At 47.7% G+C, this 26,926-nt stretch overlaps 1 protein-coding gene across 2 annotated transcripts; it reads right to left on the bottom strand.

The window, feature by feature from the left end:
• On the bottom strand, nt 1-26,926 carry GDNF (glial cell derived neurotrophic factor). 2 transcript variants are annotated; one of them, XM_014831292.3, is made up of 3 exons: nt 25,853-26,926; nt 20,954-21,130; nt 1-3,147 (listed from the first exon to the last, which is right to left on the bottom strand). In XM_014831292.3, exons 2-3 carry the CDS (start codon nt 21,102-21,104, stop codon nt 2,663-2,665), a joined length of 636 nt encoding a protein of 211 aa, XP_014686778.2. In that variant the 5' UTR covers nt 21,105-21,130; nt 25,853-26,926; the 3' UTR covers nt 1-2,662. The 2 variants fall into 2 exon arrangements, with proteins under 2 accessions (XP_014686778.2, XP_014686779.2); XM_014831293.3 differs by having other exon boundaries at nt 2,519-3,147; nt 21,032-21,130; nt 25,853-26,319.

The raw sequence follows: 26,926 nt of genomic DNA, 5'->3' as shown, positions 1-26,926 counted from the left end.
CAATAGAAATGAGTTTTTATTTGTAAAAAGTTACAAAATGATATTGTACAAAAATAAAGTCTGTAGAGAACTTTGGTTGTATAACACAAACGACCAAGACAGATCAGAGAAGTCAGAACTTCCAAAGAAGTGCACTCCTTACTGGATCAGATGGTAATCACAATGATAAAGAAAAATCACAAACTTTACCCTTTTGTGGATTTGGTGGAGCGATTTGCTTCACTTGAAACCTGCTTGTGGTGTATAGCGATGCTGGGAACAAGTTGTCAACACCCATTGAATCCCACAGCCCCTTTGGGTAGGGACTCTTCATGGGGAGCTGGGGGCCGACTTAGGTTGACTACCTGGGGACACCAGCCACCACACCTGCCAGGACTCCGAGTTGGACAGATGATCCTGGGGCGACATCAAATTGTGCTTCATGAATGACCAGACGGCTGGGTCTGCCCCTATTCTGAGCAGGTTACTCCTCAGCAAGATCCCGGCTCTGGAGAGGGTAGAGGGAGGCCCTTTCCCTCTAGTTCTGAGTCGAGCAAGGGGGGCAGAAAGGACAGAGAGGGGCAGAATGGCGGAGAACCTGGGTCTTTTGGGGCTGGGGAGAAGGGATGTCTGGTAACTGCTGCCTCTTGGTTACTTTGTAAAATTAACATGATTGTTTGAGAGAGGCCAGTAGGTCATTAAATTGCTAAATCTGTCATATTTTTGGGCTAATAGCCACTAAGGTAGTGATAGATGATCTCCTTGATAAAAATGCCTTTTACAAAATGTGTGACAAGCTCTAACATAAGGCCCAGTGTATTGCGCATGGATTGGCTGCCAGAAAAATCCAGGATCTGGGGCATGTGCGAGATGGTGGTTCCCATCCTTCGCTCCCTTCCCTTGGAAAGCTTTCCTCATAAAGGTACTGTGATCTGTGAGCTTGGGGCTTTGGGTAGCCATGGCCAAGCCATAAATATCTTCCTCATGTCACTTTCTGGTTCTGGGTCACCTTCTTCCAAGGGAGGGGTCAGGTGTACAAGGGCAGCAACTGTTGCTCTGAGGCCGCAGGCAAGGGGCTTTTATGGCAACCAGGCAGAAGCCCCTTCTGGAAGGCTGGCAGTACGCTCCTTGGCTGCACTGGGCACGAGCATGTTTCTCAGAAGGGCGGTGGGGGAAGGATGGAGGAAGAGTCCCTGCCATGGGGGCAGAAGCCTGGCTGCCTGACAGGATTTTTGCTTTTAGGTCAATATTGAATCCAGGACTACCTACTAAAAGGAATTTAACCTTTCATATATTTGGTTATGCATATCATAGATAGATATATGTCGAGGGGAGTAAGAGCTTAAATACGACAGAAAGTGGAGCACATGGCAGACGGGTTCAGAGACAGAATAATGAAGAAATAAAGCCGAGTGCCAACGGACTCTGCACACAGCTCCCCAAAAGGGGGCCCGTCACCAATGCTCCTTCTGACACTTTTCTTTTTTAAAAAATAAAAATAGGGAAGATGCTGAAATTGGGGAAATGAACGAGGGCTTTTCTTAAAAAGGTAAAGTAAGTGATTTTTGCCTGGTGAAAAACTTTTTAATACTTTGAAAAGCATGGACCCTTGTTCTCAATTAAAATGTCCTTTGTCACCTTTCTTTGCATTTTGCGAGCACATATACTTTGGCACCTTTGAAAAGAAACTTTAATAAATAAGAGAAAAAAGAGAAACTCATTAGTGAACGGTAATAAATAACAATAACTTAAATCTCAATAAATAGCTTCTCTATATTTCTGTATCTGAAACAGATGCATTGCATCGAGTAGCTTCTCTGGTCACTGGTGACCACGCATAAACGGAGCTGGGGTGTATGTAACATCTGTCTCTCTGTAAACCGACAGGCCCGGCGGGTTGCCCTGCCCCCGTGCAGCTGGGGGCCTTCCCCACTGCTCTCCTGTGAAAATGCTGCCGAAAACCACAACTGGTTTCCTGTTTCTAAGGACACAAAGGAAATACCTTCAGGTTTGGTTTTAGTCATGAGGACAGCCTTTTTGGTTCCTAGCCAATTTCTTCCCACCCCACACACCATGTTCGAAACCAATCACCAATGGTTCACAAAAAGGCTGGTTGTACGAAACCTCAGGCCTCAACCTTCCAATTCAAAGGTTACTATCTCTTGTGTCTTTGCTTTTGCTTTTTCCTCCTTTCCCGGGTATGTCTCCACTGAGTGACAGAAAAATAAACCTTTCTTGCTTTCAGCGGTAAGATGTAACAGCAAGGAATGACACCAGGATTCCCGTTTCCCTGGTGTCTCCAGATATGTGAAAACAAACCACAGGAGATTCATGGGTTTGGTTTCATGCGCATCCGCAACTGGGCCGTGACCGGTGATTGTATCAGATGAAATGATGGCAACACCCAACGGGGGACACCAGCCCTGAGCTTTGGGTGACATCGGCTGCCGTCTGGGAGAATACAGACGGCTGTTTTTTCTCTCTCCTGTCCAGTTTTCTGTAGCTGGATCTCCCTCTACCAGGCTCCCATAACGGCTGCCTTCCTCCTCCTCCTCCTCCTCCTCTTCCTCCTCCGCCTCCTTGGTCCTCATCTTCCATTCTGGGCAAACATTTCCTGGGAACCTTGGTCCCTTTCTTTGCACTGTAGCAGGAATGCAATACACAGCGGTCTCTGGAGCCGGACTCAGATACATCCACACCTTTTAGCGGAATGCTTTCTTAGAATATGGTAAACCAAGTTATCATCTAAAAATGACAGGTCGTCATCGAAGGCGATGGGTCTGCAACATGCCTGCCCTACTTTGTCACTCACCAGCCTTCTATTTTTGGATAAGTTTTTTAATATTTTGTCGTACATTGTCTCGGCTGCCTCGCAGGAGCCACTGCAGTACCTAAAAATCAGTTCCTCCTTGGTTTCGTAGCCCAAACCCAAGTCAGTGACATTTAAATGTATCGCGGTTAAGACACAACCCCGGTTTTTGCCCCTCTGGCCTCGCTGACCTTTCCTTCTGGAATTCTCCGGGTTGGCAGCTGCAGCCTGCCGATTCCGCTCTCTTCTAGGAAGCACTGCCATTTGTTTATCTGGTGACCTTTTCAGTCTTTTAATGGTGGCTTGAATAAAATCCATGACATCATCAAACTGATCAGGATAATCCTCTGGCATATTTGCTGTTCAACAAGAAAACAGAAAAGGTCACATGAGACAACAACAATGATCATTTCAAGCAGTCTTCTGGGTCAAAGGGCCTCCTAAAGGCAGCCACGATTGGACCCACAGCGAAACTATCAGCCAGTTCAGCTAAGTGATCACTGTAATCCCCCAAGAACAGAGGCTAAAATGCACCCTCCAAGACTTTGCAGAAGGAAAGTGATTCAGTTGAAAGAGGAGACTAACGTGGTGGGTGACACACTGCCTGGTAAAAAACAAAGCCTTAGAAGTGTATATTTCACTTGAATAACATCTGCTGTTTTTAACAAGGCTGTAGCGAGTTGCTGTGAACAGGCTGATCCTCTAAGGCCATTTTTCTTGTCTAATAGCGTGACCTAGAGTAGTGGTTCTCAAACGTCAATGTGAATGAGAATAAGCTGGGATGCTCCTTGGAATGCAGATTCCTGGCCCTGTCCTTAGGGGGCGCTGTGGGGAGGGGCCAAGGAATCTGCATTTTTAACAAACCCTGGAGGAATTCTGATGTAGGTGATCCATGGGCCATACTTTGAGAAACCCTGTCTTAGAGGGTGACAAAGGCCTATCTCGGATTGGGAAGTCTTCCAACACTGCTACTTGCATCTGGAATACCGAGTGTCTTCTCTGAAATTGACCCCCACTCGACATCTCTGCTTGGCTGAGTGGGATGAGAACCATTTTGAGAGAACAAATGAAAAGCTCATAAACTCAACTATATTTTAAAACTTCCTTAAAAAACATTAAGAGACGGAAAAATAGCCTACTTTTCATCAACAAAGAGACTAATTTACCAGTTCCTTGGAACAGCATGACTTAAAAAGTTATGGAAATACTGTAAGAGGGCATTTCAATGTATCATAGCAATAAATAGAATGAGATGCAGCCTGACCCCGCTATCTTTGGTTGCAAACAGGACAAGAGGCGAGCACTTTAGGGAGCTCACATGGAGGAATGATGAGGTGATGCCTCTAAAAGGTTTGAGACCTTTGGGTAGAATCATGATTAGCAATCTCTTGGTGTTTCCTGCTGTGTTTCAGCATTTGCTTTGGCTGATCAAGTAAGAGAAGAGTAACTATTTGAACAATTTAATACATTTTTAAAAGAGGAAAGCAATTCAAATGCCTATTTATTAGGTACTAGAACTTTTATGTTCCCCTCATCGCATTTTCGGGTAATTTAGTATGCTTGGGGTTATACATGGCTTAGAAAAATAATACTACAAAAGAGTTGTTAGCAAGAGTGAATGTTTTTTGTTGAGACTGTGTCAAAGCAGAGAAGGATTACATTGTGCCTCACCCACGTCAAATTGTTTTGTCATGAACTGATTGTTGAGGTATCCTATTGTGTTAAACAAAATCCAACTAAGGTGACTTAACCATATCTATCTCTCTATCTATCGATATATAGAGATAATATATAATATATATAAAATATATGCTATTTGGTATTGAAAAGAGAGGGGATTGCGTGGAATCCCAGAACACCTTTTTGCCCCATATCTAAAATTTGGCATTGAATGATCCTACTGCCCAGAAGTCACGAAGCTGCTTCCACTGTGCTCTGAGTCCCATCATCTCGCGCCTGGATAACCACAACAGCTCCTAAACTCCCTCATTCCAGCCTTACCCTCCTTCAGTCTATTTTCCACCCAGCAGCTCTCTTAAAACTGTTAATGCAGTGCATGTCTCTCCTCTGCTCCAAACCCTCCAATGGTTCCCCATTTCTCTTGGAGCAAAAGCCAAAGCCTACATTGGCCTAAGGCCCTACCTGACCCGGCCAGCCCCTCTCTCCCAGTCTTTGTTACCTCTGACCTCATCTGCTACTTCTCCTTATTGCCTCCCCTCCAGCTTCTCTGGCCTCCTTCCTGTTCCTCAAACACAGGGTTTCTCAACCTCAGCACTACCTACATTTTGGGTTGGATCATTCTTTGCTGTGGGACGCTGTCCCTTGCGTTGTGGGAGGTTTAGTTGTATCCCTGGCCTCTACCCAGGAGATGCCAGTAGTATCTCCCCATCCCAGCAGTGACAAACTAAAGTGTCTCCAGACATTGGCAAATGTCCCCTGGGGGCAAAATCATCATGGGTTGAGAACCACAGGTTAGACATAAGCAGCGACTCAGGGTCTTCGTGCTGGCTGATCCCTCTCTGCCTGGAATGCTGTTCCTGCAGAGCACCCAGTGGCTCACTCTCACATCCCCTTCAAGCCTGTGCTCAAACGTCACCACCACCAAGTCCCACCATGACCTTCCTGTTTAAAATATAGTCCCTCCCCAAGCCCGAATGCAGACCCTCCTGCCCTGCTCTTCCCTCCCACCATATTACTTAATATCTTCCAACACTCTGGATAACCTATTTCTTCTGTTTGATATTTGTTGTCTGTCTTCTCTGATAGAATGTTAACTCCAGGAGGCAGAGGCCTTTGCTTGTTCACCAACAGATCCTAAGTGTCTAAAATAGGATCTGATCCCTGGAGGCCCCCGATGATTTTTGAATGAAGTAGGTCACTTGAAGAGGGGGGAAGAAAGAGTCCTTAATTTTCAAGGGGACACTTGGACTTTAGCTGAGAGTGGCACCATTATGAAATGAAAGGCTCCAAAATAAACAGCCTACATCACGCGGGCAGCCTCGATGCCCTGAATGGCACATTTTCTACCTGAGAGTTGAATAACCATCTTCAAGCTGACTTTCCCTTGCCAGCTTCCTGCAGCTTTAAAGTGTTCAGCTCTCAATGCCTGCCTTATCCCCAGTCTTCAGAAAGGGTTCATGCTCGCTGGGAGCAACATGCTCCCAAGGAGGACTGAAGGCTGGGAGAGTATTCTGAATTTGTCATTTCCTCTGAACCACTTTCTAACTGGACTTCCTTAGGAAGTTTTCTTTTCTTTCTTAAAAAAAAAACCTTTAAATCTCTGTGATTTAAAGACATGAACCACTTATTTTGAAAAACAATCTGCTTGGCTATTCGTGATTTTTTTCAATAGTAAGCAAGAGAAGAGGAAATTAGGTGTGCACAGTTTCAAAAAACCATGCTTGTGTAGAAATCTGAACTGGTAAAACTGACATATTAGGGGTGATTCATCAAAATACAAAAAAAAGTCTTCAAATTCCAAAAAAGAATCTTTGTTTTACTAAAGGATTCACATGATGGGGTCCCTGGCCCTATTCAAGGATTCCTGAATAGATCATTAACTTAAGAACCTGGGAACATAGGAAGTTAAAATCGATTAAGAATCAACTGAAGATTAATCAGAAATGAGGATGAAACATTACTACAATTTTAACGTAAACTAATGGGAAAACATCTGAGTTACAAAAGTTCAACTTACGCCAGTTTAGAGACTCATTAATTTATATAACATAAGTTATGTAATTTTGTATTGCTAGAGTTAGAACAATGATTTGAATCAGTATTTATAATGGTCTTATTTATTGCCCAATACTTTCAAAGTTCCCGAAAAACATTTTCCTTCCTTTTTAAGACATGTTGACTGCATGCCTTTGTCCACTGGCATTGCTTGCCAGATAAAATACAGTACACATAATTAAATTTGAATTTCAGATAAATACCGAATACATTTTTAGCATAAGCAGTCCTAAATAATGTTTGGGACATATTTATACTTCGTTATGAGACTATTTAGTCCCTTTTTCCTTATTTTCAATTCCAGTGGCCTTTTCAGGGCGATATGTGCAGCAGTGTGAATGCACCAACCACTCACGCTTTTCGATGAGGTGGCGAACAGATCATTAACCCTAAGTTAAAAGGCTTCCTGGCACCTGGGAAGCAGTCAATAAACGTTCGATGTGTTAAACTGAAAGATGTAGCTAATGAGGACTTCTCTTTTTGATGGGAAAACCTCCCTCATATCTCGTTGTGAATGTGGAAATATTTAAGCCCCAAGTTCAGGCCATAGGCAATTCTTACTGAGCTGAAGTTTTTTCGTTTTTTTTCCTTTCTTCTCCTTCTTGAAAAATAGCGCAAAAAATAAATATTTCTGCTGAAAGTTTTACATGGATATGAATTTTGGAAATGAGAAAAGGGCAACAGTATCTTTTCCAAACCACAAAGCAAATAGGCCTGTCTCTTCCAACTAAATTCCTAATTCCAGGCCTTTGGATGCTGACTGAGCTCATTCATAGAGAGGCCTCCATTTATCAACACTAGGCATTTGGGGGGCATTAGGAGCCATGCACCTCACTGAGCCTATGTTTAAAAATTCTGCGGAGGCCTCCACCCGGCCCAGGCAAATAAACTCCCTGTGACGAACCAAGGAGCCCACTGCCTCAATCTTCCAGGAATTCACCGAGCTGAGGGGAAAGAAAGGAGTTTGGGTTTGGGTCTGGATTAGCTCCCTAAATGAAGGTTTAATGGCATATCACTTTCTTCTCCATCCTATAAAGGGTTTGGCAGAATGTCGGCGATGCAAACAGCCCTCGTTCGTATGAACTTTGATAGTAAAATACTTGCAAAAGAGGAGCATCATTTTTAAAAAACAGGTCAAACACTTGCTCATTTCCCAGATCCACTGGAAGGATTTATCTTGGAAAACACATCCATCTAAAAGCTAAAGGTTTTGAAAAATCAAAATGCTCAAATGCATTTAAGTCACTCTTCAGCGTGCAACCAAATATTTTGGCATTATTCTATTTAAGATATTTTAACTTTGATGTGTCCTTTGTATAAACAGTGTTATTTAAACAAACGAAACCTTGTTCTGGGCCACGACTGGGAACAAACCGTTCACTGAACAGGCCTTGCCTCCCTCGATTATGGGGAAAAAAGGAGTAACGTCACCTTGGGAACAAAGGCCTGGGATATTGACTATTTTGTAAAGTTAATTGAGGTTTTATAGGAACAATGGTGAGGCATCAGAGTACTCCCTGTAACAGCAGAACTAAAAAGGACAAAATGCAAAACGTCATCTTGGTTAAGCTGCCATTCCAGTGGACAAAGTATTCTCCTAAATATTGGATTTCTCTTGAAAACAGTACAGGTTAACTATATTTTAATCAAAGGGGTCATTTTATACAGATATCAGGTTGCCCCTTCTTCATCCCAACCAGTCTGGGGGTCTAAGCTGGCCTTCAGCCCAACGTCAACCCGTGGGTCCCAGAGGAAGGCAGCTCAAGGTTGTGTACAACGTGGTGAGGAGATTATCTCTTACCGGGAGGAGAGGCGGGCTCTGCAGAGGGAGGGAGGTCTCGAGGCTCTGAGGGTCCCAGCGAAGAGGGGGCCTGACCCTAGTACCTACAGGGGCCCTCCCTTAGAGGAGCTGGCTTCTAGGCCAGAGCCAGCCTCAGGGATGCAGAAGCCCTGGAGAGAAGGTCCAGGTGTTTCTTGCTCTGGGAAGGACCAGCGTCTGTGCTTCACTGTAAAGCATTCAGCTTCTGTGTACCAGAAGGGCAAGGGTTAACACGCTGAGGTCCATAAGGGTGAGCTACTGCCTAAGCCAAGGCCAGACAGGTGAGAGGTGTGTCTGGAACCAATGCCCGGGTGCCCCCGCTCCAGGTAGTGCCTGGGTCTGGGGTGGGTAGACGCTGGGTGTGAGGCCATAGGATGCTGTGCCTGGGGCTGCTGAGGTGCTGAGCAGCCCGTCCTCGCATGTAGAACCCTCCCTGAAAGGCTGTCCCAGACAGGAGGCAGGTGGAAACCCCCCCGGGAGTGGGGACATTTAATCTGATATTCTTTGCCTACCTGTACCCCAGGTAAAGTACAAATGGCTCCGCAGACCAAGTATATAAAAAATGGAAGTTCTCTCTCTCTCTCTATACATGCACCCACACACACACATACATATATGTATGTACACACACACACGCCTGTTTATATGAAAAGAAAAGATCAGCCTAAGACTGATATAACCTCTCAAGAAAATTCCCAACTAACTCCATTCTTTAGAATAAGTTATTTTTACTTTTCAATAAGGTACGAACATGATTTTCTTTCACTAACATTGAAATATCATAAGAACTACATGGTTGAGTCTTACCTTTAAAATTCCTCACATTACAAAATTTCATCACTCTGTGTTTTAGATAACAGCATCTTTGCACTTAAAAATATTGCCAATATAAAGGGGACGATAGATGGCTACTTTCACACACTAACTTTAAACCCAACATCATTCCTGCAAGTAGGGATCACATATTATCTCCACTTTACAGGTCAGGAAACTGAGGCTCAGAGAAGATATGCATTTGCCCAGGGCTACCTGGTTCGGAAATGTGGACTCGGTTTGGTTTCAAAGCTCAAACTTGTTCTAGTGCCCCTGCCGCTTATTTGTTTTTACATACAAATTTTATTGCCACGCAGCTTTTCAAGTCTCGAAACATGTGGCAATTTACTCTGGATGAAGTGTAAGATATCCTGATTTCACAGGAACACATTTACCAAATTCAGGACAGGAAGCGAGTATATTTACTTTCTATCGGAAAATTTGGTATGAACTGAGGTACGTTAAGTAGATTCTAAAATCAGCCTGCCATGGGCCACAGAATATAGCAAATAGTCTCCCAAAAGAGAAAAGCCATGCCTTTCAGGATCTCTCTCCCACGTCCTGGTTCTTGCATATCACTCTAAGGCCGATCTGGCGATTTCCCAGTTAAAACCGGAAAAGCGGCAGCCAAGGACGGCGGCAGATTCAGACAGAGAGGCCCCGTCTCCGGAAGCTCCTCAAACTCACTCTGGCACCAAACGACGAGGCTCTCCCTGCAGAGCTGGAGAGGACAGAGCTTGGGATTCCAGTCTGAGGTCAGTCCCTGACCAGCCTCGTGACCTTGGACGTGTCACTTAACCCTTCTAAGGTCAACCAGACCTTCTCTGGGGCCCTCCCCAGGGCTAAAACCCTAAGATTCGGACAGTCTATGGCTTGATGGGAAAGTGCTGCCAGACATAGGTTTTTTGTCACCTCTGTCAGGGAGAGGACCACCTCCAGCTGATGCCCAAGCAGCATTCTGCTTGTCCACCATCATCAGGGGCCCTAGGAAACCCCACAGGAGGCATTTTAGGTTCTAGTAGTTCTCAACCTTTTCAGTTTACCTCTTGGGTCAACATCGTGGTTACATTTGAAATAATCACCAAGTTCTCTCGATTCATCAAGTCATCTTCCTGTGCCCTATTTTAGGAGAGGTAAAAAGATGTGCATAAAAGGCCTATATTTGAGTCTGAAAACACCCACGGAGGCATCCTGACACCTCAGTCTCCATCTGAAAGGTGGAGATGGAGTAATGACCTCTGAGAGGACATACTAAGCCAACATGATATTATAATCCTTCAATCTCTATCAACCAAAAGTCAAACACTAAACTTGCCATTTTCCTAAAATCTCTATTTTATTCATTTCTGTTTCTGCTGCTTCAAGCATGTTTAGGTCATACCCAACTTAGGACTCCAGGGCTAGAATCACCCACTGCAACTGCGACCCAATGGCTCGTGAGAGCTCCACAGCTTATCTTGGAAACCACTGACCCTTGTTCTTATCTGACCTTCACTGATCTCTGAAATGTGTCGTGTAGGTCCATAAGAGTGTTCCAGTTCTCTGAAAAATTCTACAAAGTTTTGTCTTCTGCTGCTATTTAAAAGTGTTAATTTTGTCACTTATTTGAACTATTTAAAAAAGAAGTCCATAGGTCTTGAAGCACTGGCATGCTGACGTATCTCACATTACGTAATGACCATCCTTGCCTTCCTATTGGATAATGTATTCATCTAGCATTAGAGATACCATCCTGGTCTTAAGGCACTCTTGGGTTAACTTCAAGAGGGGTCCATGGCATCTATTTCCCTAAGAACGATCACCAGATGAGGCAGTTTACTAAGTCATTGTGAGCACTGCCAGAGCTACCAGTGCATTCTCTCCATGACCAGTGGTTTGCTGACAATAAGGCATGACATGGGTTTATTTGAAAAGTATTTGCATTGTAAAAACACCAGTGTTTTGTTGTTTTAAAAAACATTTCTGGATCCTCTCAAAGCAGAAGAAAAGGACCAAGCAGAATAAAAACCATTTCGGAATATAGAAAAAGGAGACTTGGGTATACTTTTAAAAGATACTTTGGCCACCAAAATGCCATTGTATTTACCATCTCCACCCACTTTGACCAATGTAGTGCATGCTTATTAGTTATATTGTATCTTGAATTTTTATCCTACAACTTAACTGAGAAAACTTGTCATAAGTGTAATGGCAATTATTCCATGAACACAAATAGCCAAAAAGCCTCACTCACGGAGAGACGGACGGTTTAGTCATTTTGCTATTCAGATTCTGATTGCCCTGCTCTGATTTCCACCTATGTGGTCCATACTTTTATTATATTTATGTTAATAACTTTACAGTAATACAGCATGCCTCCCCTGGGGGAAAATATCCCTTCTCCTGCTTTTAAGTCAGGAAAACACACAACAGGGTGTCCATTTGTTAGCTAATCCATGAACACCTGGTGTGGGCTAAAAGCACTCCACGATCAGCAGTAAACTCTGCAGGCTAATGTATGCGCATCATAACCTCTGCTACTGCCCTTATTAAAAACTTAACAGGGAAGAGCGAGAACATTACCCAATAAAATTAAGTGTCCAAAAAACCGCTTGGGAAAATAATTTCTTGTGGCGTTATCAGAGGTTCCTTTGCTTCCTTCTGCCCACAAAGCCCTGCTCCCAGCCTGGGAGGCCCCAAACTCCCCAGGGAGTCTGCATTGCACTTCCCTCAGCCCTTCCCAGAGGGCCACCGGAGCAGTAGGTAAAAGGAACATGGAGGACCTGAGGGACTTGGGCAAGAGGGGGGGGAACTAAGAGAAGATGAAAGGAAAATAAAGGGGACGAAAGGAAAGTGTTCTTTATCACTTGAGCCTGTTTCATAGATTCCTGTGGTCAGATGTGAGGAGGGACTTTCTATTCCCAGTGAATAAATTCATTGGAATGTCAGACTCTTCGTGTAATCAGCTCTAAGAATCATTCAAAAATGACTGCAGTTACAAAACCCCAAAGCCGGACTTTTCTCTTCACTGACTTTCCGTCATCGTCAGGAGACTGATGCAGGTGTGTCTTGGGCTGGCAGGAAGTGATCTTGCAGAGTGGGGATGAGAGTGAGTGTTGGGCTCAGGCTGCCCTGGGTCCAGAGTCTGGCTAAGCTGCTTAACCACGTGGAGTCCCAATTTCCCCTTAAAACGGGGACAGTCACACCTTCACTACAATGGAAGAACAGTTTCCAGCTCAGTGCTGGAAAGCATTTAACAAATGATGCCTGAAGTACGTCCTTATGCTTGTCACGTCTGCGATATTTCTTCAGCGATGTCTACATAGGGGGCAGCAGTGTGAAGATTAACTCTACTGGCTCTAGACAAAGTAAGATTACCCCAAGGGAGATGCAGACATTGGTACCTTGTTAGTCTAGTGTGTTCCATAGAGGAGAGGGCCTGCAGCCCCTGACCTGGTGGTCTATGGTCTGTGGGCAGAAGGAGCAGGCTTATCTGGGGAGTTTGTACTGCCTCTTCTGTGTTCCTAGAAATGCCTGAAAATTAACCACACAAACATCAACTTAGTCCACAGCCCAAGAACGATACTTTTGTGTCCACTGTGGTATGGGTCAGTGTCATCAAACTGAGACACATGTCCCTCCCGGCACATCAAGACGTTCTACAATGCCTGTGGGTAGTTTTAAGAGAATCAATTTCCAGATCCTCAGCTTCCACATGTACTCGATCCTAAAACTGGTCTGTCCTGCGGCCAGATCTCTTTTCCCATGTCCCCTTTTACAGTCACCCTTCCTCCTTCCTGAGAGAGTGTACTTCTTGTCCATCTCATCTTTTTACTGTGAGGCACTGTCTAGAGGATAAACAACTATAGACACTATGCAAGGACAACTCAGGCATGTATGGCTCCATGGGACAAAGTGCTATGGGTGGCCCCTGATGTGAGGACCCATCAGCATGAACTTAGTATTCTGAGGATGTTTGCCCGAATCTAATCACATGGAAACAATCACACAAATCCAAATTGAAAGGCAGTGTGCAAAACAGCAAGCGAGGCAGCCTGGACTTCTCAAAAATGTCAATGTCATGGGGAAAAAAGTCTTGGGAGCTATTCCAAATTAAAGGAGAATAAAGAGACAGGATAATCAAATGCAACTTGTGATCCTCAACTGATGAAAACTCTATAAAGGACATTATAGCCACAATTGGGGAAATGTGAATATGGACGATCCATTGGATAACATTATTGTATCAATGTTGAATTTCCTGAGCCTGATAACTGAGTTGTGGTTATATAAGATAATGTCCAGGGCCGGCCTGTGGCCGAGTGGTTAATTTTGCGTGCTTTGTTTCGGTGGCCCAGGGTTTCACCGGTTTGGAGCCTGGGCATGGACATGGCACCACTCGTCAGGCCACGCTGAGGCAGCGACTGATATGCCACAACTAGAAGGACCCACAATTAAAATATACAACTATGTACTGGGGGGATTTGGGGAGAAAAGGCAGGAAAAAAAAAACAGGATTGGCACCAGTTGTTAGCTCAGGTGCCAATCTTAAAAAAAAAAAAAAGATAATGTCTTTGTTCTTACAAGGTATGTGCTGAACTATTTAACGTTATGTTTGCAACTAATTCTCAAATGGTTCAGAAAAAAAATGAAGCAAAATGCTAACAAGAGGTCAATCTTGGTGAAGGGTACATGAGCATTCATTATACTATGAACACTTACTGAGGGAAAGTCCCACATGAATAAATGAAGAAATACTGAAGTGGGCGGTTCCACATTTCATTCTGGCCAGGCCCTCATGGCAAGGCTCAGTGCTTTATCTGCCTGTTCAGCCACTCATCTATCTATTCATCTTATAATTAGGATCCAGAAGTGTGATGGTTGTCACAGAAGTATATTAACCAGTGTATTTGAAGTGAAAATGAAGTCAGATCTTTTCTGACCAAAAAGTCAATTTATTTCAGCTGATTAGTTTGATAGTTTTCCATGAATTGAATAAGCTAAATTTGCAGCTCCAAGGTTTTGCCAAAAATATATTAGAAGCACATATTCCTGAATGGGCGGGAAATCACATCCAGTACAACCATTAAACTTGTGATAAAAAATTTTAGATGTCACCTGAGAAGTGTATAATAGTTTTTCAACATTCTTTTTGCAGGTTTGCAAGGAAAAAGGTTGAAGACTTTTAAACCCATGCCTTTCCACCTCTGTTATCTTTTTAAAGTCCTGCAAAAGTGGGTATTGTCTCTACGGGGCTAACCAGTTGATTCCCAATAGTGACCCAAGCTCTGGCTATGCAAACTCACTCCTAGTCCCTCTGTGGCCGTGCCTCTGACACTTGTGCAGTCACCCTTGGTTTTCGGTGTGAATGCCCTCTTTCCCTGGGTAGAGGGGGTGGATTCTGAGAAGAAGTACCTCCCAAGTGCTGTCAACCTATCAAGCATTCAAGGAGACCTCGCTTTGTCCCCCAAATTTAGGGAGCTTTCCCATACTGCAAAAAGCATCAATACTATAGGAGTCCACAGAGAAATTCATGTTTCTCTCCTTAAAACATTCTGATCTGGGCTTTGAAGTAGCCGTTAATAATATGAGCCTAGGCCCACTGCTGCCCAAATGGAAATCAAAAAAATGGCCTAAAGGAAATTTAAATTCCCTGCTTCTTTCTATTAGCTTGCTCCCTTGATTTTCCTGGAAGTCTGTGTTTCAGGGTTATGAATGTATTTTTAGCAAGTCAATGTTTGTGTTTTCTTAATCTACTAATATGGGAGCACAGTCTGTGTTAAGCCAAAAAATATTGGCTTCGAGACCAGAAATCTGAGGTTTGAATTCTGGTTTTACTACTTAATAGATTTTCGACCTTGAGCAATTCTCTAGGTCTCATTTCTTCATCTGTAAAATGGGGATACCAATACCTCACTTTGTCCAGCAAAGCTCAAACTTACTCAATTTTAGGACAAAATATAAAACCTATTTGTTAAAAACTGAGTTAACCACGTGGATCACTAAGAGGTACTATGACACTAACTTTAATATTAAGTTTTTATTTGTAGCTCTTCACTTACTTGAGGATTAATAGGTTGACTCTATTGTGGCTGTGCCGAGAAGCTTTTTAAAAATAAGGACACGATACTTCAAAATGACAAATATGCCTATGCTACAGACCCCACTCACGAGCAGCCTGGGTACTGGAGTAACTTTTGCAGCAAGATGGGTTTGCAGCAAGATCCCACTCACTCAAGCTGCTCCAGTGGCGCCCCATTGCCATTAAAAAGACAGCAAACACCTTCTTGTCCTGGATTTTACAGCATTTCATAATCTGGGTATCACCTACGGAGATATCCTAAATTTCACACCACTTCCCACCACCTGTTCTCAGCACTTGGCGACTGGTCTGGCTTCCTCCTTGTATCCACCATCTGCCCCTTCCCCATGTCAGGATCACAAATTTGCCCATGCATCTCCCTAGTCTGGAATGTGCCTTTTTTCTTTTTCCTTCCCTTCCTAATACCCATCTTTGAAGTACCAGCTCAAATCCTCCCTCTTCCCTGAATCCTTTCCTGCTATGATCTCAAATCCCAGTGACCTCATTGCTAGGAATTCTTACCATGACCACAGCTAATGTAAACCCCTCGGCAGACATATCTATCCGTCTGACTGACAAGCCACACACCCATCTGCCTATCTATAGTTTATAACTGGGTCATAAGCTATTTAAGTCCACAATTTTGCCTTTTTGATGCCACACAGCACCTAGTGCATGAAAGATATTTAATACCTGCTTCATGATCGAACTGCAGTGATTAAAGAATAAGTGTTTTAATTGAATGAAGGTGCTATGGACCATTAAGGGCCAAAGGAACAAAGATGAATGGGATGTTAGGAGAGGAAAATGCCAGAGAGCTTTTATTTTTATATCAGCAAAAGTAGAAGCTTTTGAGCATAATTCTTAGGCTATTGGATCAACCTAAGGTCCTAAGGCTGGCCAATTCAAATTAAGCCTGCAATAGATTTCTCTAAAGAGCAACAGTTTGATTTAGGTCTCTGGACTGGGGCCAGAGTGAGATGTTGTTCTAAGATCTCAAGTGAGAAATCAGTGCCCCATAAAAGGGTCTGACATGCAGTTTCTTGATTCCAGGAGTCCTGTTCCAAATGGCAGAGCCCCTTCTCAGCTTAGGTAGTCATTTTATTATAGTATTGCTCATTCATACAGTTTCTAAAGCGATAAGAAGCAATAGGTGAGTGGTGCTCATTTTTTCTGAATTCTATGTCCCATAACATTAGATTTGAGAGCTTAACATTTAACCAGCCTGTTGCACTAGAAGCTTCCTTAGCTGGATAACAATGGGCTGAAAGTTTACTAAAGTTTATTAAAAGTTTTTTTACTAGGTTTATGAAACATCTTAAACATCCAGCTGGAATCAATTAAAACAGAAACCCTCTATCTCAACACAGGTAGTTTCTAACTCATAGCCCCCTTAACACTTACAGAGAAGGAAGGAGTTGCCTGCCCTGGCTCCCTTCTCCCTATGGTGGAAGAGGGTCTCCCTAACATGTCCACGGGAATCTGGTGGGAAAAATTCCATAGGAACTATGTGGGCTCAGACAATGGGGAAGGGAAGGAGCCGTGAAACCTGGGAAGAGCCAGGGGGAGCCCACCCAGGGGCAGAATCCCAGGCAAGCTTGGCCTGCCTATGTGCTGACCAACTGACTGACCACAGAGCCCAAAATAGTCTCCCCTGTACTTCTTTCAGTCTCCGTACTATGTTATGGTGCTTGAAATTCCACCATTTAGAGCAACCTCTTGTCTTGGCAGAAGCAGGAGTGAAAGGCTGTGGCAGGAGAAAAGGTATTCCTTGGGTGCGTTGGGGAGGGGCTGTTGGAAGTAGGAGGGTGCCAAGTAACAGCTATAATACCTATTTATGGGGCATGGGCTTTACAGGCATTATCTCATTTAACTCTCCCAGCAACCCCATGAGGTAGGTTTAATACTATCCCTATTTTACAGAGGAGGAAACTGAGGTTAAAGAGATGTTAAGCAACAGCTGGTTAAGTGGCAAGGCTGGGATCCAAACCATAGTCTGATCTGAATGTGTGAACTCGAACTCTTGCTTGCCGAAACTCCTGATTTCTTGCTCTATGCCCTCCTTCTGCAGATTATGGGACCTGGCACCTTGGGAAGACACTCTAGCCAATAAGACTGTGATTCGTACTTCAGTTATATCATGGTTCACATAGATTTTTGTGGGCTAGGCTGGGAACTTGATAGCTTGATTTATAATATTGTTCTATAGGAAATATTGTGACTTGCTGCCAAACTGGTGGAATATAATCCCATTGTATTACAATAAATTGTACATTACCTTAATTACAATTTAACAACGCTCAATGTTTTTTCCAGTTGGCTTCTGGTCACACAAAAAGCCCACCTTCCAAGACCAAGGTTCTTCATGTGTAGTTTTAGTTTTCAATGCTACGGAATGACCACACATTGTATATTTCCTAGATAGTATGTTTCCTGAGCACAGGGGCTTTTGTCTATTATGTGTACCAAGGATTCTCTAGCACCTAGGACAGTGCCTGGCACATATAGGCACACATTAACTATTTGTTGAATGAATAGATGTTTTTAGATCACAAATGTTTAAAACCACATGTACCTTATGCTTTTACTTGTGAAACACATTTAGAGCTGTCACACACAGCTGAGATCTGACATATGACTACGATTGACTAAACTTGGATAAGTTTAGACAACCTCGTGCAACACAGTTTTAGTCATTAGCTGAGACCTTCCTCTCACAAAAAGTGTCTTTCCCTAGGTAGCAAAACTGAACGCTCTGCGTTTCAGTGGTTTGGGGAACTCTGGTCCTAGGTTCAGCAGAACTGCTTCCTGAAGCTGCTTTACCTCTTGTGGGCTGAGGACCATAAGAGGATTCCTTTCTATGACATCTGCAAGTTTCACCTTCTAGATTCCTCATGTCTGCTCTAATCGCCCTTTGGAGATGACGCTGGCACAAAGCAAAAGAGAACAAAGATAGCTAAAGGGAAAAGCCTTGAACACCCTAATAAGAAAATCACAAGCCCTTGAGTTCAGACAAGTTCAAAGTTGCTATAGGAGGCAGCCACAGCCCATTTACTTTACAGCCAACCTCTAGGCAAGCAAGTGAGCCAGTGATGAATTCTGTTTGGTAGGTTCACCCTGTTCATCATGCTCAGAATAGAATTCTGGCTGTTTCATTTACATTGGAACCAGGAGAACACATGCAACCTCAAGGGAGCGTGTGTGGATGGGGTGCAGTCCAGCCCCCTTTGAACAGCAGAGAATGACTGTTAAAGTGGCACGAAAAAGTCTTTGCTCAATCACTAGGTTACAAACATTTGAAAAGAAGAGAGACCAGTATTTACGGTACTTTCTATTTTCAAATGAAGCAAGTGACTTAATGTTTTTCTACGTAAGTCTTAACCAGTTGCACGGCGTACAGTGCAGGATATAAATGTCAGCACTGCGACAGGGGTGTGTTGACACTGGTTGAGTGCTCAAAGTCTGCACACTGTCATTATTCTGCCTTCCCTGCACTGACAGCTTGCTACCGAATTGAACGTACCTGGAAAGAAGTCAATTTGGCTTAGAATGCAGCTCGGTTTCTCTTTGGGAACACTTCTCTTTCAGGTTTCCTCTAGGATCTATTGGGTCTTCCCACAGATAAAATAGAATTGGGTGTGTTCTGCTGGTTCAGTTGTAAATAGAGAAGCCAGAATCTTGTCCAGTGATGACTTCACATCAGTTTCGGAAAGGGGAAGTAATCTCCCTTCCCCCACAACATGTCCCCTCCCTCACAGTCAGTAAGATTAATGCCACTTTGCTTGCTTTGTGACTTGCCGAACCTTATATGAGGCACAGATTTTCTTAGGGTATTATCAAGTCATAGTGATTCGACCCTGACTGCACGTTAGATTTACCAGGGGACCATCTATATATGCAGATGCCCAGGCCACACCCCAAATCAATTAAATCAGAGTCTCTTAGAGTGAGGCCCAGTATCAGTATTCATTAAAGTCCCCCAGGTGATTCCAGTGAGCAGAGGTCTCTTCTTACAAGTTTCTTCCCAAAGGACGGTTAGGGCAGTAGCATGAAGGCCAGGGGGCAAATCTCATAGCCATTGGCATTTTGGAGTGAAAAAGCCTCCCTTTACTGTACGGTTATAAACTGTTCATGGAGTTCTAAAGTAAGCAACTTGTCCAAAGTCACAGTTGAAAGCAGAGCCAGAACCAAGGGCCTACATTAAGTAAGCATAGGTAGACAGAATCCTAATATGCTAATTAAATCTCTATGAATTAATCAGGCACAGTCATTTTTCTCTCCTGAACATCCTGGTTAGAGAATTATTGTCTACTGCTGTGTTCTGTTCCTCTGGCCTAGGCTGTGTGAATGAATGAAAAACCACTTAGCTCTCATGGGTACTGTCCTGAAGACTACGGTGCAGAGCAGCATTTTAAATTTAAGTTTCTCTTGGAAAAACATTTATATACACTAAGATGGAAATTCATGGTTGAAACCAAAGCCTTTAAAAATAGGTTTATACAACTAATTGACAGCAACTTGGAACAGTTACTTTAATTTCAAAGGATCAACCATGTTCTCTTTCTAACCCTAAGTCACTCCTGAAGTCTTAATTTGCCTTTAGGAAAAAAATGAAGTCTTTCTCTTTCAGGACTTCTGGAAGAAGATGCTTTTATTGTTGTAATTAAGCATAAAATAAGCCCATCACATTTCCTGGGCTGTTTTTAACCCAAGGACACAGGGTTTGGGGTACTCTGAGTATACAGCTGATTTGTGGGGCCGCTTCTCCTATGCATATGACCACAGTATGTTTCAAGTGCAAAATAGCTAGAGGGGTAATGGGAGAGGGGAGTAGCCAGGGTGACATCCTGGATACAGCTCACATTGCTTTATTTTGGGATTGTGTCAAATTTTCTACTGCTATCTTTGTTGTCCACATACCTCCTCCATAACCTCTAACTTGTAATATAGCACACCTGGCTTTATGCAACAGACAAACTTCTGAAGATGGAGGGTAAATTATATCAAATCACAGTTGACACGGCCTAATAAACTTGATATCTAAACATGTTAATTTTTGAGAGAAAAATCACATATTTATTTTCTACTATGAATAACCTGGTCTTTTCTTAAGAGTTAACATGGTCATGCATGGAGTGAACTACAGACCTCTTCCCCAGTCCCAGCGAGCACTATTTACCATTAAGTCTTTCTAGAACCGGAACTTTTCTGAACAGATTTGACACTGCCCAGACGCTTGTTTTGGAAATAGAGGCCCTTCTGTGTTTTCTCTGACTCTGGCTTCGTTTTGTGAAACCTTGGCCTTTCCCTTGCAAGGGCAGTTTAGCATGAAAATACAATTGTTTCCAGGATTCAGCACCGCCAGACACACCCAAACAGATACAGGGCTTTGGAAGAAAGAAAAATGTGATGCATATATATGTGTATAGGTGATGGGGAAGCGGAGAAAAAGGGACAACTGTGTGTTTTCCTGTGGTGGTGGTAGTGGTGGAGAAAAGACCCGTTCACCGGAATGCTAAACAGCATAAAAATCTGATACCCTCTCTGCTGGGCTTTGGGCAGCAGCCGGCAGCTAGGGCACCGGCACCGGGAGGGGGCTTCAGCGCCAGCGCAGCTCTGCCCGCGGGTCGGCGAGACCAGACTGCCATCCGGGCTGCCTTGGGGTGCGTGCGGGCAGCGGGTGGGGGTGCGTAGGGGTCCGTCGGCGGCCCCCCCGCGGGGAGGGAACGGTTCTTACAGTCACTGCTCAGCGCGAAGGGCGCGCGGCGGCGGCCGAGGGAGCGGTCTTCGGCGGGCGCCTCGGGAGGCCTCTTACCGGCGGGCAGCGGGAAGGCGGACGCGGTGTGGAGCAGCACCAGGCAGACAGCCACGACATCCCCTAACTTCATCTTAGAGTCCCGTCCGGCGGCGGCACCTGCGCGGGCGGGCGGGCGGGGGAGAGAACCGCAGAATGCACTTTACGCCTGGACGCCGAGGGCCGCCGCGCTGCCCTTGGGCGCAGCATCCCCGCGGGTCCCTGTGCCCCTCTCCAAAGTCGTCACCGCCCTCCTCCGGGACGGCTGAAGCCCAGAGGTTCCCTGGGCATCCCCCGCCCTCTTTCCAAGTCCCCTGCTCGCTCCCCCTCCCGGGTGCGCCCCGGGCGCGGCTTGCTATCCGCGTCCAACCTACAAGGAAGCCCTTCCCTTCCGCCACCTGATCCCAGGGGTCAGATTTTCCAGCAGGGCTGCTGCCCCCGCCAATACCAATACAACGACACCAGGACACCTGGCCAACACGATGACACCAGTACTGGCGCGCAACGCTCCCTCATCTCTTGGGGGGGGGGGGCGACGGGGCAGCCCTCACCCTGAGTCTCTCGCCGCAGCCAGAGGCTTTCCTACTCCGCCAGGCAGCTCCCGTAGATCCCGGGAACCAGCCCTCGACGAAAGCAAGCAACCAGCCTTTCATTTTAGGAATAAAATCAAGTGCACCCTCAGCCCGGGGTCCCGATCCTGCTCTCAGCTAGGCGGGGACGGCTCAGTGGCACCACTCACCCCACCTGCGCTTCATTCCTCCCACTTAAATAAGTATATTGTCGCCGGAACAAGAAGTTAGTAGGGACTTGGAGATTTAGGGCCTGTAAAGGAATATCTGCGTTGTTACTAAACTTCCCACGTCAACTCGGTTTAAAATACTACTTCCACCTCTTAAGGTCATGAACGTGAAATAATGTATGAAAAGGCCTAGAGGAGCATAAAGTAAGCGCTCAACAAATACTTTAGTATTGCTGTCAGGTAGGGATTGCAACTGTCTTGAAAATTTTCATCCTTCGTGGTATGCCGGAACACCCTCTTTTTATTTTATTTTATTTTTGCAGTTTTGGCAGATTCTTGCCCTAAATCCCTTCCTCTCCCAGAGAAGTCTCGAGCTTCCCGCGGCGGAGTCACGGTCATTCCTGGACGCCTGTACCCAGTCCTGGATGCTGCGGAGGCGCAGGGCCACCAGAAGGCCTAGACCACGAAAGGGCGCGGAGTGGGGGCTCAGCTCTTCCCAGCGAGGGGGCTCCGTTTGGCTTCTCAGTCCTCACATCTCTAGAAAGGAGGGCCACGCAGCCAGAGGCGGGCGAGAAAAAGCTACCGTCAACTCAGGGCCAAGTCCCACCCAATTAGGAGGTGGGGAGGGGACCTGGGCACCTCCGGGACTGCAGGGTTACCCAGTGCCTTCCCAATGCCAGTGTTGCGGTTTACAGGAGAATTCATGCAGTTGATTATCCCCTCTTCTCCAAATATAACGGATTCTTAGGTTAATCTCCTTGACCTTTTTCCACGGGAGGGAGTCAGACGGTTTACAGATAAATGCAAAAACCTCGGCACCTTTCCTCTCCGTTAGTTCCCAGGTTTGCCTGCCTCCCTTCCACCAGCCGCCCCCTCCCGCCCCCGTCTCCACCCAGAACTCCCGCCCGGGTTCCCATGCAGACCACCCGGGGAAGAGTTTAACTCGGCCGCCACCTCCCGCCGCTGCGGAGACGAATGCATTTTCCATCCCTTGGGCATCTGTTTGTTCGATAGGCAGCTGTTGGGCTCGGGGAGTCTGTAGGGACTAGGAACTCGAGCAACCTGCAGCTCCGGGCGCCTCATGCTGCGCTGGCTGGTTTACAAACCCGAGAAAAAGCAAAGGCTCTGGGCATGGACGCACGGGCTCAGGAAACACTGCACCCAAGGCGCGCATAAACAGCGCAGCGAGGCGCTTTGGGAGAGAGGTCTGGGGGAGCGCGAGGCCTCCCGCCCCTCGCCCCAGCGTCAGCTCCCCTGTGTGTGCGAAATGGCTGGCGGCCCCGAGAAGCAGGGAGGCGCGGGGTTAAGGCGCCACTCCAAATCGTGGTGCCCGCCAGCAGTAAGCGACAGAGGCACTAGATTTCCCTTCCACATTAAGAGGGTTTTTCTTTTTTTTGTTTTCTGCTTGGCCGACGGACGGCTTTTTAAATTGGACGTGGAGATCCTCAATTAGAAGTGTGGCGAAGCTGGCAAAAGAGGAAACAGTGGAAAACTCCCCGCTTCGTCAGAGGAGGCTCCCAGCTCCCGTTCCCGCCCTCGGCCGGGTGCGGCGCAGGCCCCGAAAGAGCCCTCCCACCTCCCCCGGGAGAGGGGCGGGGGGGGCGCATTCTTCCCTCTGAGCACCGCCGGGCCGGATCCAGCCGGAGCGTCTCTTTAGTTCCCGGTATTTGCCGGGTGCAAGAAGAGGAGGGAGTCTGGGGGCTGAGCATACACAGTGGTCTACCAGGACGTTTCCCCCCAAGCCCATGTGGGCGCCCCACCCCACCTCACACACACCCGGTGGCTTCCCTGTTGTCTCTTTATCGCTCTCTCAAAGCACAGCTGCCCGATGTGTTTCTGTTGCAACCATCCGCTTTTGCTACTCGCGCAAATTGCTGAACGCACTGCCACGTGCGGTAATCAAGCCCCTTTTCCCAAGTCAGCTCCGCCAGGCTCCCCCGCAACGGTTCCTGAACCCCACAAACTGGTCCCCCTCTGCGTCCGGGACCAACAGCCCAGGCATGGCAAAAGGGGCGCGTCGCGAGCGCCAGCACCTGGTGGTCCCCAAGCCCGGGGCGGAAAGGACGCCGAAATGCCGGTACACGCAGCCGCTTGCAGCCGGGCGCTTCTGGGTTCCCAGCACCAGGGGGCACCAGAAACCGCCGGAGTCCTCTAGCGCCCACGCGGCCCGGAGGCTGCGTTGTCATTTTAAGAACTGTAAAACCGGTGAGCAAGCATTCCCCTACAACCCTCCCCAAATCCAAATTACCCCCGGAACTTCTGGATGTCCTCACCAGCATCCCCGCTTTTCAGGCTCCTACCCCTCCATTCTCCCTTCCTAGTTTTTCTCCACCCACCTCACCTGAGCTGGTAACTCGGTAACCTGCTTTTAGAACTTCCCCCTCCCCCGATTTCCTGCGTCACCATGACAGCTTCACCGCGGGTGAGCGCTCCCGCCGCCAGTGCCCCCGCACCTTCTTGTGTCTGGCAGGATGGGAGGTTTGTTTGGGCTTTGCCGTCAAGATCCAGATTTCAGGGAGAGAAAAGAGAGGTGGGGCGGGGAGCATGCTGCAACTCGGGGTTTTCTTTTGGGTTAAGGACAGAAGTTGCTGAAAGACATATTTATTTTAGCCGTTCCGGGTCCTAACTGACAGAGGACTTATTCTCCCCCTAATTGTTGGGCCCAAGACCGGGGGAGGGAAGGAGATTGACTGACGCTTTCTGCAGACAGTCTGGGGAGGGGTCTGGCTGTTAAAGGGCCCAAGGCCGGGTTCCAAGTCCTGGGGCACCGGAACTCCTTGCGATAGTGGGCTGGGGACGCCGAGGGCTCCCCGGACACCTGACACTTGTTGAAAAGGCGGCACTGTCCCCCTACCCCGCCAAAGCGAAGGCGTGGCGAAACAGTGAGGGCGAGACCTTGTCCAGGCCGGGTGGAAGGCCAGCGGCTCCCACTTTGAGGGCTTTGCGGGAAGAGGTGCGCGCGTGAGGTTGGAAGAAGCATCTCTTCCGTGGAATATTTAAGTGTATATTCAAAATACTGAGGAAGATTAGAGTGCCCTCTAACATACCCGCCGCAGGGGCCGCAAAAGTTTTGTTTGTCCCCGCCAATGAGCAAAAATGTTGGGAGCACAGGGTTGGGCAGCCCCTCCACCTCCCTGGGGCGCGCACGTAGGCTCTGCCCGCGGGTTCGCCACAGTCGAACCTAGAGAGGCGCCAGGAGGATGGGGGGTTCCGGCGAAAGTCCGTTCCCCGCCCCGGTAAGTGTTGGTTTTCAACGGGTGGGGCTGGAAACCAAACCACGGCGAAATCAGCCCTGAGGGGGTGCAAGGTAGTGGTGGTGGGGTATTATTGGGGAGGTGACACAGAGTGGGAGAAAAGAGGTCACTGAAATAATCACTTCGATGGCCTAGCGAAGACCTGGGCCATCCAAGGTCTTCTTCTTGAGGAGTTTCAAGAGTCTGTTCGAGGCGGAGACCCGAGTCCCCCTCTGCTAACCTCGACCGGGATGGTTAATCGGGGTTGTGGGCATTAGGAAGGTGCAAGCAACTGGGTTCCAAAAAGGGCGAGGAATGTAGCTTTGCAAGACCGCGCCCTGACGAGGTGAGCCCTCTATTTTTAGGTTCTCAGCACCTTTGCAGCAGTCCCTCCTGGGGCCTGCGTTTTCCCTCAGAACAGATCAAAACAAGCTTAATAGTAAGTTACACTCCTGGCACGGCAATGATACCTCTGCAGCTGCACGTCCAGAGAGGACACTCTCTGGTCGCGATGGTTCAAAGATGACCTAGCCCGGCACCGTCCCGGGAGTTGACAGAAGAGCGCCCCGCTGAGTCGGGGAGGGAAATGCCCTTCTTGGACATTCCAGGGTCCAGAGGCATCAGGGGCACCAGAGATCTTTGCCCACGTGCAAAGACAACCTGCCCCTCCGCAAGGCCAGACTCTCTCCCATTCAACTTTTCTCTCTCGTCTGTCCTCCCAGCGCCTCGGGTCCCTCTAGTCTTTCCTCTTTCCAATCTCATCGCCTGCTTTGGGGTCCAGCCGCGCCCCCTCTGTCTCCAGCGCCCCACAGCCCGCCGCGCCAGCCGGCGCCACCCGCTCCCTCCATCCCGGCCCGCTCCCCCACTTACCTCGGATCCGGTCTCCGCAGACCCCCAGTTGGACATTAACTCCAGGAGCCCCGAGTCCGAGCCAGGAGACCCATCCAGGCCGAGGGCAGGAGCGCGGAGCCCCGCCCAACAGGTCAGGGGCAAGAGTTCGCAATCCTGGGGCTGCTCGGGGCAGCGAGGGCGCGCAGGAGGCGGCGGCCAAGGCTCCCGCCGCCGCCGCCGCGGCGAGAAGGGCGAGGGATGCCGACAGCTCCCCTGCCGGCCCCCAGCACCCCCAGAAGCCGAGGTCCGAGCAGCCGCCGCTGCCTTGGGTGGGGGGTGACACGGCTGCGCGCGCTGCGCTCTTGGCTGGGGCTGCGCGGGCCCGGGGCGCGGCGGGCGGCTCAGCGGCGGCGGCCGCGCTCTGCGCCTTCTCGGGGCGCAGCGCCTGGGAGCACAAGACGGGCCGGGCTGATGCTGCCACCGGAGCTGAGGTCTTGCCTGGAAATCCGAACGAGACACCACGTCAACCGGCGCGGGGAGTCCCGTGAAGACATGAGGGCGCCAGGAGCGCAGGCTGGTCCTTGAGAGCCCGGGCTGGGGGGCCGGGGTGGGGGAGGGGAGGCGCGGGGCCCCGGGAGGGGAGGGGTCGGGAGGCGGCGGTGGAGGAGGGAAACCAGAGCAGCGAGGAGGCGCCCGAGCTCCCGAGGCGGGGGCTCGGGTACGAGTGGGTGACGCGAGGCGCCCCTCCCCGGGGTGCAGGGAGAGCGCTCAGTGCGTGGAGACGCTGCAGGGCTCGCGCCTCCTCCTCGCTGGGTAGATCCGGAGGAATGTGCGGAACTCGTCGCGGACCAACCGAGGAGGGCAATCCGAACTTGACCGCGGCGCCCGGGCTTGGCCTCCGCGCCCCGCGCTCTGAGGGCGGGCGCTCTGTCGGGTGGAGGGCTACACTGGGCTTTCCTCGCGCCTGTCGAAGGCTCTGTTTCCTCCTCGGGTGTCTAGCTCTCGCTTTTCTGCAGGGTAGAAGGCAGTGGAGGAGAGGACCTGCTTGCCGGAGTTCTCCTAGCACTACGAAGGAGAGATGTGGAGCGGCCCAGGGAGGGAAACCGAGTGTTT

This window comes from Equus asinus, chromosome 10, assembly GCF_041296235.1.
Source record: "Equus asinus isolate D_3611 breed Donkey chromosome 10, EquAss-T2T_v2, whole genome shotgun sequence".
NCBI classification, from domain to species: Eukaryota; Metazoa; Chordata; class Mammalia; order Perissodactyla; family Equidae; genus Equus; species Equus asinus.
The sequence above is the reverse complement of the archived record's forward strand: the minus strand, read 5'-3'. Positions and strand labels throughout refer to the sequence as shown.

Bases quoted from the DNA above. Each gene is read 5' to 3' on its own strand.
- GDNF (XM_014831292.3), bottom strand. From the start codon at position 21,104: ATGAAGTTAGGGGATGTCGTGGCTGTCTGCCTGGTGCTGCTCCACACC. The intron at 3,148-20,953 runs GTAAGAACCGTT...CTTGTTGAACAG, and splicing joins CTTCGCGCTGAGCAGTGACT to CAAATATGCCAGAGGATTAT.